This window comes from Dendrobium catenatum, unplaced genomic scaffold, assembly GCF_001605985.2.
Source record: "Dendrobium catenatum unplaced genomic scaffold, ASM160598v2 fragScaff_scaffold_868, whole genome shotgun sequence".
Lineage (NCBI taxonomy): Eukaryota > Viridiplantae > Streptophyta > Magnoliopsida > Asparagales > Orchidaceae > Dendrobium > Dendrobium catenatum.
Window position 1 is genome coordinate 263,325 of NW_021319330.1, and position 21,850 is coordinate 285,174.

General features: G+C 32.0%; 1 protein-coding gene across 1 annotated transcript; it reads left to right on the top strand.

The window, feature by feature from the left end:
* Window positions 1-9,951: 9,951 nt before the first annotated feature.
* Window positions 9,952-10,641, top strand: LOC110115394 (auxin-responsive protein SAUR71-like). The gene has a single exon (XM_020848612.2). The coding sequence runs from the start codon at window positions 10,134-10,136 to the stop codon at window positions 10,572-10,574; it is 441 nt and encodes a 146-aa protein (XP_020704271.1). The 5' UTR covers window positions 9,952-10,133; the 3' UTR covers window positions 10,575-10,641.
* Window positions 10,642-21,850: the final 11,209 nt, after the last annotated feature.

Here is a 21,850-nt window from a genome sequence, read left to right on the forward strand (position 1 = left end):
CAACTTGTTTGATTGGAATTTAATGGCATTGGTTGGATCCACCACCTCAAGCATGTGATAGTCCACCACTTTTTTAGAGCACCATTAAGAGGCCATCTTACCATGTTGATCAATATATTTTATTCTCTTAGGAATGATTATTATAGACCTTTTTGGCCCTTTTGATGCAAATTTTAAGGATAAATTAAAAATAATTAAATCCTCATATGCAAGGGACTTCATTTTGCCATGCTTTTTTGAATTATACCAAGCTATTAACAAAATTCTTGTGGCTTTATTTCACCAAGTTGTTTAATTATGCAAATTTAAATAAAAACTTTATACAAAATATTAAATTTTATATAACTTTAGGTAGAGACCACACTTTTTATTTCTCGTCATTATATTCATATAGTTCATGATTAAAATATTTTATTATATTGATTCTATCATAAATTGATTTTATCATTTTGGGTTTATTGTACAATCAAAATATCTTCAATAATAAAATAGTTTGATTTGTTATTTATTCATCTACCTTATGGTTGTTTAATTTATTTTGTATCATTTAGTTGTTTATGTGACTAATTTTTAACATAAAATCTACATCATTTCTTGGCATTGAAAGAGTTAATAAGGGCTTAAGAAAGATTAATTAATAGATCTTTTAATTAGTATACAAATATAATAAGTAAAAATTTACAATCATTTAAGATTGAAAATTCATGCAATCTTTTTAATTAAATTCACATAGGGAAATGGGGAAATGGTTAAATTGATTAGATTTTCTAATTTTTTTGAGGAGTTTAAAAAATAAATTTTAATCTTAATTGATAACCTGAATTTTATTTAAAAAATTAGATTAAAACATTAAAAAAGTACATTTTGATGAAATTATGGACATATATTTTCTCTCCATTGAAATTTAGATATATGTATTATGAATTTATCTTGATTGTATTAAATACAATTAAGACTAAAACATTTTTTAGAGTTTCTCCAATTAAAGATCCATACCTCCTTATAGCTAGATTCCTAGAGATATGTATAACATTTAAATATAATGATGTGTTAGATGATGTAATAAAACTTGGACATCTTTATTTTTCTAATAGATTAAGCAAAAATATGGTTAAGTTCACTGTCTTAATCATCTATAATAACTTGGAATGAACTAGGATAAAAACTATTGGCGAAGTATTACTATGTTAAAAAATCACACAACCTCATTCACTAAAATGGAAAATAAATTAATTTATAAGACTTAAATTGTTAAAGCATTGAAATATCAAGAAAATACCACATTTCACATGCCCTTATGAAAATTGTACCATTAGAAAGATGTCATTTTGAATATGTAATGCCCTTGCTATATTTCAAATGTGCATGATTGCCTTTTTCTTTATTTGATAGAATAATAGATAGAAGCATTTATAAATGATTTTTCAGTATTTAGTATACAACAACAACAAAAACATCTAGCCTTTGTTCCACTATCAAGTGTTTAGTATATTTTTGATAATTTTATTGATCACTTGGCTTTAATTTTATAAAGATATGAATAAACAAATTTAGTTCTAAACACCAAAAATATCATTTTATAGTAAATATGGGCATTATTCTAGGATATAAAGTTTATAAACAAGAAGTTGAAGTTGATAAGAAAAAATTTCATGTATTAAAAAAATTCCACCACTCTCCTCAATTAAAGGAGTTAAAAAATTTTAAGGTTATGCTGGGTTTATAGAAGATTTATTAAGAACTTTTCAAAAATAATAGAACTATTTTATAAATTATTAGAAAAAGTTGTATCATATTACTTCATTCAAGAGTGTTTAGAGTCCTTTATAACATTAAGCAATAAAAAATATACATAGCCTTTGTTTTGTGATTCTTAAGGAGATCATTTTGGAGGCATTAAAATTAAAGTAATGTATTAATGAGTATATTTTATTTACCAACCTTATCTAAGGATGCATATAATTTAGTCAAATTTGACTCCTAATAGTCACTAGTTTGATTCATACATAGAAGTTGTGGTGGTAGCTTATAAAATTATTAAAATTAGAACTATCTAAATTAGACAAATGATGAAGATATTAGAATTCTCATTGAAGTAAGATGTGTTAGATGTTAAAAGAAACTTGTTATCTTTTGATACTCTTGATGTACTAGGTTGCAGTTTCAAAGCTGACAGTAGTTTTCTAAAAGTTATCTAAGGTTAAATTTTTATTATGAAGGAAAAGAGACATAATGAATTATATTCTCTATTGAAAAAATAATAAAGCATTTATTAGACACTACGGATGTTATAAAAATAGATCAAGCAAGACTTCAGTATCTTTGATTATGTCACATTAGTCAGGAAGGTTTAAATATTATGCACGAACAAGAATTTTTTGGCAAGGAAACTATTGATAAGATTGATTTATATGAGCATTGCATATTTAGGAAATAAACTTGAATAAAGTTTGGTACATATTAACAAAATCTTAAAGGAACTATGAATTAAATACATTCAACTATCTAGGGAACTGCTCCTATTTCAACTCTATGTGGAGGTGGATATTTTATCCTTTTTTTATTGATAAATTTTCAAAAAAAAGTCTAGATTTATATTTCAAAACATAAGAATGAAAGCATTTAAGACATTCAAGAACTAAAAAATGATGATTCAAAATCAGAATGGAAAGAAAATAAAAAGTTGAGAACATACAATGGCTTAGAATATTTGAATAATGAATTTACTAAATTTTATAAATATAATGGTATTGCTTGACATAAAACTTGATATAATATTATTGTTGAAAATTTGATAGGAATTAATTACTAAAAAAAGGTCAAATGTATGATATATTTTGCAAAATTGGATAAACATTTATGGGGAGAAGCTGTAAATTTTGCTTGCTACTTGTTAAATAGAATCTATCTATAATTCTTGAACTCTAAACTTCCCAAGAAGTTTAGAATGGGCAAAAGGTAGATTGCAACAATCTAATAATTTTTAAATGTCTAGTTTATATTCATATGAACTAGGGAAAGTTAGAATCGAGATCCAAGACATACATACTCTTAGGATATCTGGAGGAGTGAAAGTGTATACATGTTGATTGATGGATGATTCCATGTGTATCTTTACAACAAATGACATATTTAATGAATATGATATAATGATTAGTCAAATATTAAAAAGAATTAGAAAACCACATACATCACTGATGATATAGTAAAATTGTAAGTGAACAATTATGTAAATTAGTTACGGTTGGAGTTGATATTGGTAGAACAAATTAATCAAGATCTTCAAGAAGTGGCTACTACTCAACATGATTAGATCAATTTGGAGAATTATAGTTTAGCAAGAGACCTAACAAGGACAAATATGAGAGTAGATGAATGGTTAGGCTATGATAATTTGACTACATATGTCTTACAATTGATGAAAATTTACTAAAAGATGAAATGGGGTCATATAAGGAAGTAATGAATGGTAATGTGAAGGATTTTAGAAATATGTTATGAATGAGAAAATGAAATAAGTGGAAAAGAATTATACTTGAGAACTTAAAAATAAACCACCTAACAAATGAATCATAGGTTGCAAGTGGATATATAAAAGAAAAGATGATATTCTAAATGTTGAGCAAACCAAGATACAAGGTAAGGCTAGTGGTAAAGGCATTCACTCAAAAAGAAAAAAAAAACATATTTTAATGAGATTTTATCTCCTATTATCAAATATACATTGATCTTTACCTCTACTTAAAAATTATTATTTTAAGCTTGAACATATGGATGTAAAGACATCTTTTATACATAGAGAATATGAGGAGGTCATTTGTATGAGCCAACTAGAGGGTTACATCCAAAATGGTTACAAAAATAAAATATATCTTTTAGAAACAATCCCTTAACTTCTAAAACTAACATTCTATCTAATTATGTAGCCTCAACCTTATCCTCAACCCCTTTTCTTTCAAAACCCACACAAAAATAATTATTAACTATAATAGGTTAAACTCTTCATATTTTGTTCATCATTCTAACTAGTTTTATCCATATCCATGCAGACCAATATGCATATTTTAATTTATTTTCTATTATAATTTATAAATCTAAGGTTAACCTATTTTTATTTATTTTAGCCTTTAAGGGAATTTAGTTTTGGATATCTTTTGAAACATACATGTTCATGAGTGCATCATCCATTTGATATATTATAGACTCATATTTATTTGGGTTAAGTTGATCAAGTTAATTATTAAGCTTAAATTTAGATATATAACTTACTAACTCTAAACAAGTTTAACTCCTTAAGCCTATAAGTAACCAAATGTCTTAAATATCCAAGTACCCTTGATCAACTAGGATTGAGAATCAATACATAATTGAGACTAACATACCTTGATCATAACCTTATAACTCAGACATTGAACTATCTTAATATACTCCACAATTCACCAGCTAGATATATAAGGGCACTCATCTTGATGATCTCTTATACTCATTTGGGCTATTCATTCTTTGATAGAGGTTTTGTCATAACTCATTTGGATTTCTTATTAGATGAACTTGATACCGTTACTCACCCTCATTTTTTTTATCATATTTCATGCCTAACATAAAGATGGTCGTCCAACTTATTGGAAGAACAGTTAAACTAAGATAAATCATATATTTTGTTACTCATCACACGCCTTAAGTTTAGCCTATGCTTATAACAATATGTATGAGTCATTTATTAGATAATGACACTACATCATATGGCATTATTCTATTCTTATCATCAAGATTTTCTTGAAGTATTTTTTTTAACATCTTTTGGCTTAGCCTGAGCAATAAAGTTATAATAAGATCTTAATGTGATTGCAAAAATAACATTGAATCCAACACCTACAAAAAACAAGCATCTAGAAATGAGAAATACTTGATACTTGTCTAGAATATATTAAGTGTTGGATTTTTGTTCAATTGGCTAAATCCAACATGGCCTAAAAAAGAGGTTAGGCCCACATTCACCAAGGGCTCTATGGCCCATTCAAAGAAACTATTAGAAATTTAGAATGTTTGTTCCAAATATATTTGACTATTATATTTGTGTGTTGGATATTTGATTGTAATATAATCTTTAGCTAAATAGTTTTTGTGAAAATAAAAAAAGAAGAGTATATTTTTATGGACAATTTTCTATTTAACCCTATTAAAATATTTGAAGAAAATTTATCGATATATTATTGTAACTTGCATGCCATCTCATTTAATTTAAAACACAATATTTAAGTTTCATTTGGGATAACTTTTTTATTGTTTTTTAAAGAAATTTTCTAGTACAAAAAAATTTCTAATTCATTAAATTTTTGCATTAAAAAATTATTTTAGAAGCAGTAAGAAAGTTGTTCCAAACGAAGTCTTAATCAGCTAAATAAATAACAGTAAATCAAACACATAAAATAATATGCTACAAACATTTGAGAGAGATTCTAAATATCATGTGAGAGTGAAAGATATTGGATTTTAGCCCAGTTGGAAACGGGCCAGAATCATAGCCCACACACCCAATTGCTTACTCAACGGGCCAAAAATATGTAGAATATTCTATGCAATTTAAGTTATTACATTTATGTCATTTAAAAAAAAAAAACTTTTTAGTCGGCCGGATTTATAAAATCGGAACCATTTAACATTTAACCGGTTGAACCAATAGTTCATTTCAGTCTAGCCTGATTTGATGCAAAGCTGGTTCTTAAGTTGCAATGGACCGGCCATTTGACCGATCCACGGTTGAACCGGACTGTTCAGACCGGTTTTTTAAACTATGAATTTATATTAAAATTTGTGCAATTAATGATATTATGTATAATAACAAATCTCAATACAATTTTGAAGGCGCGAACCTACGTCGATATTAATTTATCTCACACGCTTTTTTATTAAAAATATTTTATTTGACCAATAAAAAATATGATAAATTTATTTGGTGAAGAAGTCAAATCAAATGTATTCATGTTAGGTGTACGTTTGATTTCAATATAATTGATAAATAATTAAGTTTTTAAAAATATATTAATAAATAATATATTTATATCAACAATTTCATATTCAACCTTAATGAAAATTTATAAGAAAGTTTTACCAATTTATTACTGTGATTTGCTTCTCTCACCTCTTCATTTAAAAAAAAAAACTCTGTTTCATCGGTAAATTAACAAAAAAGCTTTGATTTCCTTTTTCCTCACCATTTCCTCTCTGTCAACTCCTTTAACCATTCAGAGTAGTTGAAAGCCAAGCAAATCAGAAAGATAGGGGGTGTCAATAAATGTAGTAGCGGAGCTAAGATTATTTATCTACGGGGGCACAAATATCTTCTTTGAAAAATAACATCAAGCTTTTTCATTCGAGCTTGAAATTAATTTTAGGATTTTAAGTTTTTTTAAATATCTAACTTAAGGTTTTCATATATAATTTAAATAAAAATAATTTAAAAAAATTTTATAATGAGCAATAAATATATTAAAAAAGTAACATCTTATTAATATAAAAACTTATAATTAGAATATTTTAAGCTACTTGATTTAAATTTAAATAATATAATATTTCTCTAGTGTAATTTGTTGGCTTTAATTATATACATTTCCTATAAAAGAAAATTTGAAGATTTAAAAATAATAAAAGAAATGATGAAAATTTTAATTTAAAAAAAAAAACTAGTAATGTGAAGATAAATGATTAAAATGAAATATATATAAAGAGAAAAATATAAATGAAAAAAAAAATTAAGATAGTCAAATAAAAATCAACAAAAAAATAGCTAGCATCACAAATGAGATAGTGGAAGAGAGTAGAGTGGAGAGAGAGGTCGTGAGAAAAAAAAAAATCTTTCACCTATTAAGTAAATGATCCCATCTGTTAGTCACATGAGCCTGATCTGAAAAATTCGAGTTCCGATTGATCAGTTTAATAAACGGGTAAGGTTTTCTAACTCGTTGATTAGAAGGGTACGTATGACTTATATATGTTGACATAAGAACCTAATTTTGACCTAAAAATGACATGTTTATTTTTTTTTTCGTTATTTTTTTCCTATTAAGTATAGTCTTCTTATTTTAGATCAAATATTCTAAACTTTATGGTTAATAAGTTATAAAGAAAAAATTTCTTAACTAAAACAGGTTAACAAGTTGGGTATAGCGGTGTCAATTTCTGACACGACCCGAAAACTTGATCCGAACCCGACACGAAAAATCCGAGTTAGGGTCAACCCGTGAAAGAAACGGGTTGGGTTCAGGTTTAAGGATTAGACCCGTTTATATATTCGGGTCGAGTTAGGGTCAACCCGTCAACCCGCGGGTCGACCCAAATAACCCGCGAAGCTTATAATTGTATAGTGTATACTTGTAAGTTGTAACAATGTATGTAGCAAAACGGCTCGGGTTCGGGTTAGGGTCAACCCGTCAACCCGTGGGTTGACCCGAAAACCCGCGGAAGACAGAAAAATGGGAAATGTTCGGGTCAACGGGTCCTGTCGGGTCAACCCATAAACCCGCTCAGGTCGGGTCCGTGTTGGCCAACCGGCAGACCCGTTTAATCAAACGGGTGGGGTTTTGGTCAACCCGTTTACACTCGGGTCATTGCGGGTTATAACCGAACCCGACCCGCTGACCCGAATTGACACTACACATCATTCGAGTTTAAATTGGTCTTTTTAACCTGTTTATTAAATCGGTTGGTTCGGGTCAAATGGATTCAAGCATATTAATTTATAAAATATGATTCAAACTCAACCCGCCAACATATTTTGACTTCCATACACAGATAAAAAAGAATAAGAAGAAAAAGAAAATTTTATTTATTTTAGGTCATCTGGAATAATTAATCTAATTAATTTTGACTAAGATTAAAAAAACTCCTATTAGATTTGCCATTCAGGGAAACACTTGTCTCGGGAAACAAGTACGTGAAGATGGATAACGTTTGAAAATTACTGATCTCTCAAAAGAGAACGTCCATATATTAAATTAGAACTTCAGTATCATCAGTAAGGTCAGCTCCAATTAATGACGCAGGTCTTGCCTCCCCCATAAGCGCCTCTCTCAGCATGTCGGTTCTCAAGTAAACGGTAGATGAGCAGTGCAAGAAGATGACTTCTATCATAACAGATTACAATATCCTAGTATAAAAATTTTGTATAAATTTATTTTTTCATCTATTATTTTAGATAAAAAAATTGAATTGGTCCTTTAGTTTTTTATTTATGAATGATCAAAATAATTTCAGACTATTTTGATTTGGTCTTTTAATTATTTAAATAGGGATAAAATTAATCATTCCGTTAAAAATAAATAAACGGAAAAAAGCTAAGATTTTGACAAGAAATGATCACATTATTGATTGAGAGGTAATTTCGGAAAAATGAAGTTTTAATTTTCATTCTTCCTCTAAATCGTCAAACAAATTAAACATAATACGTATGCACGGTCTCAATCTATCCCCGCATATATACATATAGTTTAACAAGCCTTTTCAATGGAATTTTGAAGAATAAGATGTTATATGACTAATAAGAAATATTTTTAGAAAATATAGTCTAATAAATCAAGTTACATTAGGCTAAAGGGTGAGAGAGAGAGAGAGAGAGAGAGAGAGAGAGATTATGAGTGTACAATTTTTAGAAAGTGTGTGGAGACTCCAACTTCTATAGTAACTTGATCAAGATAAAGTATGACTAGACACCCCATGAAAGGGCTTCACTCATCGTGTCTCTCCAACATATCTACGTTTCATTTGGGATGGGGTGTCAAAATCGTATCGGACTATACCCAAAAAATTTCGGGTTCGGGTCAACCCATTTGCATTATGGGACATGTTTGAGTTCGAGTTTTTGACCAGTTTATAAAATCGGGTCGGGTTTGAGTTGACTTGGAAACCCGAAATCGACCCGTTTTGACACGAGAAATTGACCCGTCACATCATGATTCATGCCATCCAGTCACGTACGTCGTGTCATGCCACCTCGGTCTCGCTTCGTCCAATCGCATATAACAGTCTAGTTGTGTCAGGCCATCGCGTCGCCCATTCGTCGCAGTGTAGGCCGCTCCGGTGCTCGATCCGCCACTCCTCCTCGCCATGCCGCCTCGCCTCGCCATGTAGGGTTCGCTTGAGTCGCTTGACCACGCCAGGTCTGCCTCGGTCTTGCCATGCTCCGGCCGCTCAACCGCTTCGCCTCGCGTCACCTAGATCGTGCCACAGCGCTAGTTCGCTCGCCCAAATTGCCTTGCCGCCACCTCAGCCCACATTAGTTTGCTTGATCACATCAGTTTTTGTGGGTCGGGTTGGGTCAACCCGTAACCCTGGCGGGTAGGGTTTGGGTTGAAAATTAGGATCCATTTGTAAAATAGGGTCGGGTTCAGATTGACCCGTTTAGATCAATTTAAATTAATGTTCGACCCGAACCCGACCCACGTGACCTGTTTTGACACCCCTAATTTGGGATAATATTATTACAATTTTCTAAAATAAATTTTTAGTACAAAAATTTCTAATTTAAAAATATTTAATATTAAAAATTGCGTGTAAAAAATAATAAAAAAGTTATCCTAACCTAAGCCTTAAGCTGGTTTATTGGGAGCTTGGTAATGGTAGTAACCTTAACTTTAGGGTTGGATTTAAATGGATCAGAATGAACGTTAAGGAGATAATTTAGGCGGATATTATCTTAGCAAATACATATAATGTTGGTTAACGTGGAATATTCTCCTGAATTGGATGGCATTTAAGGAGCAGAAGACAAATTAATCTTTTTCATAACACATTTAAAACACCCAGTTTGTCAACTGCGGTGACTCCATTAATTTCACCATATAAAACTCTCAACTTGCTTCAACGATTTTCCATAAAAAAACCAGCAACTTGCATCTCTCCTTTCACTACATATAACTAATTAATCGCAGCTCATTTCATCGATCCAAACCTCAGCTTCAACGTACTATTCCCCCAGCTGCAACCTGACCGTATCCTCTCTTCCTTTCTCACCTTTCTCATCCTTATAATATCCTCAAAAACCTATCTGCATATTATGAGCAGCCCTTCTCCCTCAATAGCCCAAATCACCCTTCGCCAAGTCTACGATAGAGGATAGCTTCCTTGCTTTCGTATTAATGGAGATATGTCGAAGCTCCAGTGAAGTTGGTACCTGCAGACCTAAAGGTCTCATGTCAAAGACGCTTCAACGTTGCCGCTCGCTTAGGCGGCGGTCCGGCCGGGACAAGGCCACGCCGGTGGGTTGGGTTTCGGTTCGAGTCGGATCTGAGAAAGAAAAGTTCCTGGTTCGACCGGAGTGGATGAACCACCGCCTTTTTCGACGGCTTCTCGATGAGGCCGAGGAGGAGTATGGATACATGACGAAAGGCTCACTTGAGCTTCCCTGTAGCGTTGAGGTATTCAACTTGGTGCTTTGGGAAATGGACCAGGATGAGGCCGATAGCGCCGCCTCAACATCTCCGACGTTATGTGGGTTCGCCGTCTCGCCTTTGAGGCGAACGAGAAGTGGATATCGCCTGCTTAGTCCGTCTCCGCTCGTCGCCGCATGCCGGTTATAGGTCATCGTGCTGGCATGTTATAGAATTACATGAGTGGCTGCATGCGTTTCAACATACGTTGATGTCGGAGCTGATGATTATCTCTGTAATTAGAAATTATTAAATGTGGTATCGGGATGAAGTTTGTGTCCAGATTCCATTTAGAACAGATCATGTTAGTTTTGTACATAGCCTGTGTACAAATTATACACATGCTATATACAGACTGACGTGACACGTTCTAATTGTCCGGACTCCACATATAATAAATTTTGCTTTGTAATTAGGTTATGCCTGAAATTACAGACAATAAAAAAAGAAAAAAAAAAAAACTTCTTGTTATTGTCATTTATCAATCCTACATAATATTCATTGAGGCAATCAAGATTTCATGGCGTCGCTCTGGCGATTTAGGGTTTCCTTCCGGTGCTCTCCGTCTTTTTCTTCGGGGCTGCCTTTTTCGTTGTGAGCTGTGAGATGTGAGTGTTTTGTTGGTTCTTTTGGTGTTTTTGCCCTTTTGGGCGTGGCTCTCATGGCGGATGTTCCTCCAGCTAATCCTTGGGGGAAGGCGTCCGATCCTTTGGTACTAAAGAACAAAGGTTTTTTTAACCTTGATGCAGATGGTTCGAAATCTCCCTCGCTATCTAGATCTTTCAAAGAAGTTTTAGCTGGTGCTTCTTCAGGTGATATTTTACCTACTTTACAGCAATCGGTTTTTAATGGGGTCCGGCTGTTCTTCTGTCTGATGAGTAAGTTCTTAAACTTGCCTCCCCGTTTTAGTTTACGCTTGTGGGTAAATTTGGTTTGCGCCGGCCAAATCTGGATGCTATTCGAAATTTTTTTTCTTCTCTTAAACTCTCTGGTTTTTACTCGGTTGGTCTCTTGGATTTGAGACATGTGGCTATTCAATTATTTAATGATTTAGATTATAGTAGGGTTTTTGCTAGACGTTCTTATTTTATATATAACTGTCAAATGAGAGTGTTAAAATGGACGTCTTTTTTTTTTGATATTAAGGAAGAATCGCCCATAGTGCCGATCTGGATTTCTTTCCCTAACCTAGATCCACGAGAGCTCAAACTTTCTCTAAAGATTGTAATGATTAAAGCTCTCATGTGGAATGTTAGGGGTATTGGTAGTAGGGATTCTAAAATTAGAGTTAAAAATCTTTGTAGGATTCATAATATTCAAGTTCTTGTTTTAATTGAACCATTTATTTCTCCTGATAAAATTGATTATACTTCCAATTTCTTAGGTTTTCCTATGCATTTTGCAAATTGTGCTAATAAAATCTGGATTTTGTGGCATAAGGCTATCTCTTTAGATATTATTGCGGAATACCATCAAGTGGTGCATTGTCATATTAATATTTTTAATGTGAATTGTTTTGCTTCTTTTGTTTACGCGGCTTGTACTAGACTTAATCGTATTACGCTGTGGGATCAACTTATAGATTTCTCTGCTAATATTAATGGTCCTTGGTGTGTTGGTGGAGATTTTAACATTATTTCTAATGCTAGTGAACGTACTGGGGGTAGTCAGCCGAACATTAGAGCTATGGAAGACTTTAATGCTATGATTAATGACTGCAATCTTAATGATATTGGTTTCTTTGGTAGCCCCTCACCTGGAATAGATCTAATCTCTAGCAACGCCTTGATAGATTTCTTTTCAATAATGAGTGGATGGCTCAATTGTCTGCTACTAATGTGGAACATTTAAGTAGAACTCTTTCTGATCATGCTCCTATTCTTTTAAATATTAATGTTGCTAATGAAATTGGTTCTTATGCTTTTAGATTTCTTAATATGTGGTTACTGCATGATAGTTTTAAAGATGTGCTTCAGACCAATTGGAATGCTCCTGTCTTTCTTGATAACAACATCTCTAGTATGTTGAGACTCCAGGCTAAATTGAGTAGACTAAAACAATGTCTTAGATATTGGAATAAGAATGTTTTTAAAAATATATTCTCAAATATTGTGGAAGCTGAGAGGAAAGTTTCAATTTTGGATGGTGTTTATTTGGAAAATCCGAATGAGGTAAATCTTTTGAACCTTAATATTGCTAAGAATGTTTTATGTCAATTACATTTGCAAGAAGAATCTTATTGGAAGCAAAAGTCTCATGCTAAATTTGTTATAGAGGGTGATAGAAATACCAAATTCTTTCATGCTATTGCCAATAAGAATAAGACCAAGAGTAAAATTCACAAAATTGTGAATAATGAGGGCATTTTACTTGAGTTTGATGAGTTAATTTGTAAGTCGGGTGTTGATTTCTTTGTGGATATATCTTTAATAGTCATACTGATATTACTTCTATTTCTAACAGGGGTTAAATTTTTAATGTTATTAAGGATATGAATGGTGATGCTACAGCGGGGCCGGATGGTTTTTCCACCAAATTCTTCCAAAATTCGTGGGATATTGTTAAGGGGGATGTTATTGAAGCGGTGAAAGATTTTTTTGGAGGTACTCCTTATCCTAAATTTTTTTTCTCTACTAATATTGCTCTGATTCCTAAGAAAGAGGGGGCTAACACTTGGTCTGATTTCAGATTTATTAGCCTGTGTAGTTTTTTTAATAAACTTAATTCTAAGATCATTGCAAATAGATTGACGAACATTTCACCTAGAATTATATCTTTTAATCAAACTGGTTTTGTCAAGGGGAGAAGTATTTATGATAATATTTTACCTGCTCAAGAACTTACTCATGATATTAATACTAAGGTCACGGGGGGTAACATTATTTTTAAACTGGATATTACTAAAGCTTATGATAATCTGGATTGGAATTTTCTTTATAAGGTGATGACTTTGTTTGGCTTTAGCAACAACTTCATTTTACTTATTAAAAATAGTGTTGAGAATTGCTATTTTTCTATTATTATTAATGGTAGAAATCATGGTTTTTTTAAATCTTCTAAAGGTCTCCGTCAAGGTGATACGATTTCTCTTGCTCTTTTTATAATTTCTATGGAATACTTATCTAGAGGATTAGAAGATTTGTATGCTAAGAATGTTAGCCTTAATTTTCGTACTATTAGAGGCTTTCCTATATCTCATCTGAGTTTTGCTGATGATTTCATTTTATTTTCCAATGGTGCCATTAAAAACATAAAATTTTAATGAGATTCCTTAATAATTTTCATGGCTCTAGTGGTCTTGCCTTTAGCAAAGACAAAAGCAACTTTATTGTTGGTAATTCGATAAATCAGAATATGATTCAAGCTATTCAAAGGATATGTGGTTTTCAATCTAAGAAGTTACCTATAAAGTATTTGGGTAAGCCTATTTATAAAGGTAAAAAGAAGAATCTCCTTTTTGAAGGTATCTTTACTATTGTTCAGAAAAAGTTGGCTAGCTGGACTTCTAACTTTCTTTCTTTTGGAGGTAGATTGGTTCTTATTAAGTCTGTTCTTAATTCTATTCCTATATATCTTTTTCACACTTTAATGCCTACTGCTTCTATTTGTACTAGACTGGAGAGAATGATCAACAAATTCTGTTGGGGTTCCAAATTTAATACCAATGACATTCATTGGGCGGCTTGGCATAAGAATTGTGGTGTTTTGAATGAAGGGGGCTTAGGTTGCAAAAATTTAAATGATACTGCTAAGGCTTTTTCTCATAAATTATGATTTTCTTTTAGAACTAATATCAGTTTATGGGCCCGTTATTTGAATGCTAAATATTGCCATAATCTGCATCCGAGTATTTGCTTTTACAAAAATACTGCTCCATAACTTGGAAAAGATTATGTAACATTAAATGGGAAGCTGAGCAGTACATTCAGTGGGGCTTAGGTAAGGATGATGTTTATTTTTGACAGTATAACTGGTTGGGTAGTATGTCAATTGATTCTTACTTAAATACACATATGATTGATTCTACTAAAGTTTCTGCATTCATTTTGGAGAATAGATGGAACATTTCTATGTTGAGGGAGTTATTGCCTACTTGTTTAGTGGATGAGATTGTGAATATTCCCTTACATCTGATTTGCAGTGATAAAATTTTATTTTCTTTATCTTCTAATGGTAAATTTCAATTGCGGAACATTTGGGAGAGTTTAAAATTTATATTGAAAAAATCAAATGTTTTTGCTGCTATTTGGCATAGTTCCTTTCTGATTTCTTATTCTACTTTTGTGTGGAGATGCCTTAAAGGTTTTCTCCCTGTTGATAATCTTCTTCAAATAAAGGTATTACTTTAGCTTCCAAATGCTTATGTTGTTCTAATTTGGATAGTATTAATCATCTTTTCATTAATGGTTTTGTTGCCAATAAGGTTTGGTTATATTTCAATAGCATTACTAATAAAAATTCTATGATTTACCATAGTAGCTTGATATCTATGTTAGAGAGCTGATTAAATACTACTAAAGGCCATATTCATAACTTGTTGCCTATTCTTATTCTCTGGTATATTTGGAAAGCTAAAAATGAGGCAAAACATGAAGAGGTTAAGATGGATGCGGCCCTTATTATTGCGAACAAGAAAAGAAAGGTTCAACAGCTCTATAATTTCAATGTTATATATGGTAAGATGTTTAATAATTGTAGAAATCTGGCGGTTATCTGTGGTATCAATTTGGATCAGATTAGTCATAATACGGCTTATTCAGTGGTTTATTGGATTAAACCAAAACCCTCGTATGTCAAATTAAACTCTGATGCTTCTGTTGGTATGCTAAGGGCTGGAGCAGGTGGTATTATCGTGATTCTACGGGTGATTTCCTGGCTGCTTATGCTGCTCCTTTGAATCACTTGGATGTTGTTACGGCTGAGCTGAATGCTTTATTCTTGGGCCTGGAATTATGTCTTAAATTGGGTTTTATTTTTGTTTGGATTGAAGTTGATGCTATGCTTATTGTCCAAATTATCACTGATGTTGTGCCCGATAACTCTATTAATTTCTACCTTATCAGGAAAAATTAAGACTTTTAAACCTCTTGAATTTCTACATTTCGCATATTTATTGGGAGGGGAACGTTTGTGCGGATTGGTTAGCTAATAAGGGTTGCTCTCTTAATTGCTTTGAAGTTTTCGATATTAACAATTTAGATCAGACATTGAAGGGTATGATTTTATTGGACAAAGCTGGTATGCCTTATATCAGGTATGGTTAACTCTCTATTTTTATTTCTTGGTACCTTGCTTTCTGTTGGTTTGCATGTTTTGATTCTTTTATTGGTTTCTTACCTTTTTTGGTGGTAGCAATTTGTTAGTTAGCATTTTATTTCTATTACTAATATTGATGTGCCTGTTATGTGTGGATTATTGGAACATTGCCCGTCTGAGAAGTTTTTCTCTGTTTCGTGGAAGGGGCTCTTGTACACGCTACTTATGGTTTTTTGGGATGATTATGGGTACTGATTTGCATTTTTACTTTGAGAATATCCACTGGTGGTTGGTTTGTTTTAATCTGGCTTTTTATAATTGGTCTCTTCCTGTTAATATTATTGCTAGTTGGAATGTGATGTCTTGGAGCAATGATTTCTGTTATGCCCTCTGTTGCAAGTGGTATGGCTGGCAGTGGAAGAATTACTTTGGTGTTATATTTTTTATGAGTATGGGTTGTATCTATGTCGCTGGTATGATTATCAGGAGAATTCTGAAGGGTATTTTGAGCTGCTTGTTTGATGGTTCTAAGTTTGTTTTTAACAAGGAGAGTTCTGGGTTTTTAATTTTTATCTACTACTGTACCTCTCTCACTATATTTTGGAGAATTCTTTGCAGATATCTCAACAAGTATTGTAATTCGAGCTTCAAAGACGGCAAGGTATTCTGGTTCTCTTTACTACATTTCTTTCTCTATTATTGTCATCTTTTTTGCAAGAGAGCAGTGCTGAATGGTATCATTCTTCTCCTCCTTTTTTGGGTGCTGTCTACTCACATCCCGAGTGATTTTGTTGGTTCTTTTTGCAATCGTAGAAAAAGGATCCACCGGCTCATAGGTTTTTTGTTTTCCTTTTATCTTGTAGCTCTTTCGAGCATTAGCGAGCTGGAGGATCCTTCTAAGGACTTTGTAACCGACTTTTTTAAATTAACGCGTAGGCCCCACAATGGGTTTTAACAAAAAAAAAAATCTTTCTGAGCAAATAATTTTAAATTATGAGGTATCATTACTATCAAAATGGACATTAAAAGGAATTATCATCTTTGGTTAGTTCAATTAGTTAGTGTAAACCTATATAATTTTATATGGGTTTGCATTAGTACACACTTTCTAAGAATAATTTTAAAAAAAATTTGTATAAGAATATTTTGATAAAAAATTATCATTTTAGGAAATTCTTACATTATGAACATTTTTATAAGAAATAAGTTTTTATAAGAAAATGATCCTTATAATCTGATGAGATCCCTTGTATATGATTTTAGATTTGTTATGAAGCAATAGAGTGAGGAGTTTAAAGTTTAAGCTTTGCATAAAAATCCAATAGACACAAATGAAAGGATGTTGCAAAAGACATCAAAGCTTTAACATAGAAAACAAAAAAAGAAAAAAAATTTATAGGTCATGTCCCAGTTAGTATAATTCCACTTGATGGTACATGTTGTCAACAATATAATTGAAATAAGCTGTGGATGATAAAATTCATGGTAAAATTAAGGGTAAGAGCCTTATGTCTTTTTTTCGAGAAAATGCAAAGAGCAATAATTTTATTAAAACAACTAAGTACAAATAAATTCACGAGCCTTATGTCTTTAAGAGATCATTTAGGGTCTATTTGCTTTTTTTTTTTTTATTAGAGGAATCTAATGTACCCAATATCATTTAATTTTGATGTCTTTAAAGCACCAAATTGTTAGAAGAATGTATTATGATAGAAAATTTAATATGTGTCATATGATAAGAATATTTTGGAGATTTTGACTAAAATTATCAAAAAATCCTCAAGAAAATTATAAATAGATCTCTATTCTTCATATGGAGGGGGTACATGCTTGATTTAACATTAAAGATAAGTTGGAGATCAGATTAGCTATAGAGCCTTGTCCAACATTCAACGCTAGCGATCATTGTCATTTGACCACTATTGCCCGTCCACAATCATTTGAGATTCATTACTTGATTGTTTTGCCTCGCTAATTAATATTGCTCTACCACGATTGCATAACCACTATTTTCCAACCATTATAATATCATTACCATTATCCACATGTCCTTATTAGACTACCATTTAACATTATTTGTCCACTGCATCTCCACCATTCTCCACCAAATTTACTTGAAATCATGCTTATATTGAATACTTTATAGGGGGACATACTTGACTTAACCTTTTTGAAAGAGTGGTTCTCTTAGTTAAAATTTCACATAAAATTTTTATGAATCAAGTCCTTCCTTTCCCTTCTAGTTTTCCATGTTATAATATTTAGCTAACTACTTATCTCTTGTTGGATGTTTGTGGTTTCATTCTAGTAACATTTTCATCTGATTCTCCATATTCATCTGCCAAATTATTGGAATGATTTCTCTCTGATTATCTTTTTGTATGGTCTAAGCTCATGGCGTCATTGTAGCCCTTTTCAATTTGTAGTTTAGGACAGTGGTTGTTTTCTTTTTGATATCTTTTGCAAGAAGATTTTGCTTCATGCTGTGGTGCTTATTGTATTTCGTCTCTTGACAAGGACTGATTCCTTTGATATTTTTTGGGCTTGAGTTTTTGTCTGCCGTGCTATTTACTATCTTTCTTATGTAATTCTAGTTAAGGAATCATGTGCTTTACAAATTTTTATGTTTCCTTTTTTATTGTATCTCTTTGAGCAGTAGAGAGCCATTGATTTCTTTTAAGGAATGCATAATCTCACTTTTTAATGAAATAAAAATAATCATATTTCACAAAATAAAAAAAAATCTATACGTATGCAACAACTTTGTCCAAACTTAAGATGCAAAACTCTCACTCTCCCACCATGAAATTTATAGCGCACAATAATTTGGAGATACCACAATTAAAAAAATACATAATTTTGCTAATGAAGCCTAGCTAGGCCTAATTAGTGGATTCTTTGCATAGGTTGGTGGAGCATCACACTTAAGTCCCTTAAGTTTTAGAAGAACATGGAAAATAAAAAAGAACCATCATAGATGGCATTAAATCAATAGTAGGTTAAGGCTAATCAGTTTGATGCCACCCATGTAATGTTCCCTCACCATCACATTGAAGATCTGCTCCACCATTACCTTATTAAGGTCTCATAGACATTACTAATTTAATCTACCTTCTTGCACTGCTTAGCTCACTTGTAATCATTCACCAATTTTCATTGATCTCAATCAATCTCATCTTATTGACACCACTCCCAATATCATAATAGGAAATTTTCAGCTCATTATTTTGGAAGAATTCTCTAGGTATATATATATATATATATATATGCAGTCTCTCAATTCAAAGTTTAAAATTCTCTAGCAATGGAACTTACAATGTTCACCTCACCAATAGTTTAAGAAAGTCTGCCCTACTAGACTTATTTTCCTACATAGAAAATACTGTCAGCTAAATCACTTAGGGTTCGTTTGGGACGGCTTTTTTATTGCTTTCTAAAACGAAGTTTTAGTACAATTTTTTTTTTGGTACAAAAACTCCGTTTTAAAAAGCAATAAAAAAGCAGTCCTAAACAAAGCCTTAATTGCTTCAAAATCATGACTTCAAAGTCTCTATGTAATAAAAGATAAGCTAAACCATTGTTATTCAAGAAATTGAGACATAGCTTAGTAGTCAAATTTTAAAGTGTGTGCATATGCTTTTAGCTAGTGTAAAAATTTATTTTTAAAAATTAATTTTAATCTTAGGTCTAGTTGATATCCAAAAATTATGAAATATTTTTCTTTAAAAAAATTTGGGGACAACTTTAGAAATATCTCTTAAAAATTATTAATTATTTAATGAACCAAAATAAATAATGATAAGTACAATAAATAATTAATCAATCAAAAATTGTAATTCAATCACTCTTCTCAATAGTAATTCAAAGATTGGCATCAGAATATTTCCTATGTCGAGTAAGTGACAAATTATTATACTTTGGGTCAATATATAAAACCCAAAAAAAAAAAAAAAAATACTCGTCATTGTACTAAGGTAAAATTTATGCTTGCTAGAGGCACCATCACAATACTAAGGTAGATTTTTTTTTTTACCTTTAAGCTTCATTTGAAACAGTTTTTTAACTATTAAAAACAATTTTTTATCATAAAATATATTTGAATTAGAATTTTTTGTACTAAAAAAAATGCTTTAAAAAATAATAAAAATCTGTATCAAACGAAGCTTTAATTTGATATATGAATTTAAAAGCTTATACAGGCTCTAATTATTAATAATAAATACAAACTTATTTGAACATTATCCCAGTAATTATTAGGGCAATGAATCATAACTTAACGCATTGAAAGAGCATTGCACATAATGTTAAAGACTTTTATCCCATTCGTGCAGAGTTGTTCATCCAAACCCTGTTGATTTTAGTTCATTTAATAAGCAAACCCACGTACGTAATGTTAATGTGATGATGATTTGACAAAATTTTTGTGCATGCTATTTTTGACTTTTGAGGGATTAGTACTATCAAGTTATATGGATAAACCTTGCATACCTCAATAAGAACATGGCTGTAAATACGTCATGAAAATAGAATATCGGCAGAACTTTAAATGGCCGCCGGAAATACCGGCGGTTTAGTTTTTTTTACCAGCTATCGTCGGTAAATAGTGATGGTCAAACTGCCTGTTTAACCTTCAGTAATTCTGGTAGTCAAATAACCTCTAGAAGTTCTGCTGGTGTTCAATGAATTTCTTGTAGTAAGAAATATAGATTTTAAGGTCCTAAGTTCTAACTTTATACGATGATCAAACACACACACATATATAAGAGAGGCCGGGTGCATCAATCATAAGGGAGATCAAATTTTTACGTGAGAAAACCTGAAGAGGAAAAAAAAACACAAGGACTGACCCAGTTAAAATGATTCCACTAGTGTTTGTTGTTGGTTACAAAGGATGCCTTTCACGGTGGGAGGCATTGTTTTAATATAGCAAATATACAATGTATAGAGCAAATAACATATGATTGGAGTTGGTAGAATCCTATGACATGAAAGTTATTTTCAAGAGAACATTGGCTTATTCATTTGGCCGATAAGATGGTAGTCAGGTGATGGAGGTCAAGGTTTGTAGTTGGTCGACGGACATCAGGGACCGTAGTTGTGCGACCGATGTCCAATTAAGGGACTGTATTCCATGAGTGGCGTAGGATAGAAGGACTGTACTTAACTAGAGCTGGAGGTCAGAGGGAACGTAATAAAAAAGACATAGGTAGGAGGGACTGTTATGTAATGGAGGCCGAATGGACCCTAGTTGGAGAGCGATGAAGGTTAGACAAACCACTGTTGGAGGGTGATGGATGTCAGAGGGACTGTTGTGAGATAATATTCAGAGGTACCATAGTTGGTGGGCAATTGCGATCAGAGGGATAGTAGTTGAGAAATAAAGGTCAGAGGAACCATAGTTGACGGTCAATGGAGGTCAGAAGGACTATAGTCAGTAGGTAATAGAGGCCTGAGGGACCGTTGTCATGTGATGGTGGTTGGAGGGATTGTAGTTGATGAGAGGCTATGGTTGACTAGATCGTAGTCAGGTAATAGAGGTTAGAGAGACCATTGTTAGGTGACAGATGTCAAAGGAACTGGTGTCGGGTGATTGAGGTGTTACAACCTAACCCGATATATCCTGATACTACACTGGTCTTATCGTGCCTGAATGTAGCAAAAACTAGAAATTGATCCCAACATCCAATTGGAGAAAATTAAGCTTTCAATTTATGCACAACATAGAGGCGCTATTGAATATAAAATAAAGTGGAAGACTATTAAATCTAAAAAAATAATTTTTTTATATATCATCCAAAAATTCAAGTACAATTTGAGGTCTATTTTTATTGCGTTTGACAATAGAAAATACATCAAAATTAAAAGCCAAGCCTACAAAACTGAACTAGTCAAAATATATATACAATACAGATTAGAGCATTATATCAAAACTTCTTAGCTTACTCCTTATCTTTTACCAAAAATTAAAATAGAAGCAAAAGTATAAGTGAGCTAACATGGCTCAATATGATATTATAGCCTAAAATATAAATCAATAACTCCAATATTCAAAAGAACTGAGAATACTAAAATGACTAAACTTAAGCACTATATGAAAAATTGAAATTGAAATATATACTGACATTGAATGCATTTAAGTTACTATTGAAATTATACAAAAACTGACTGAA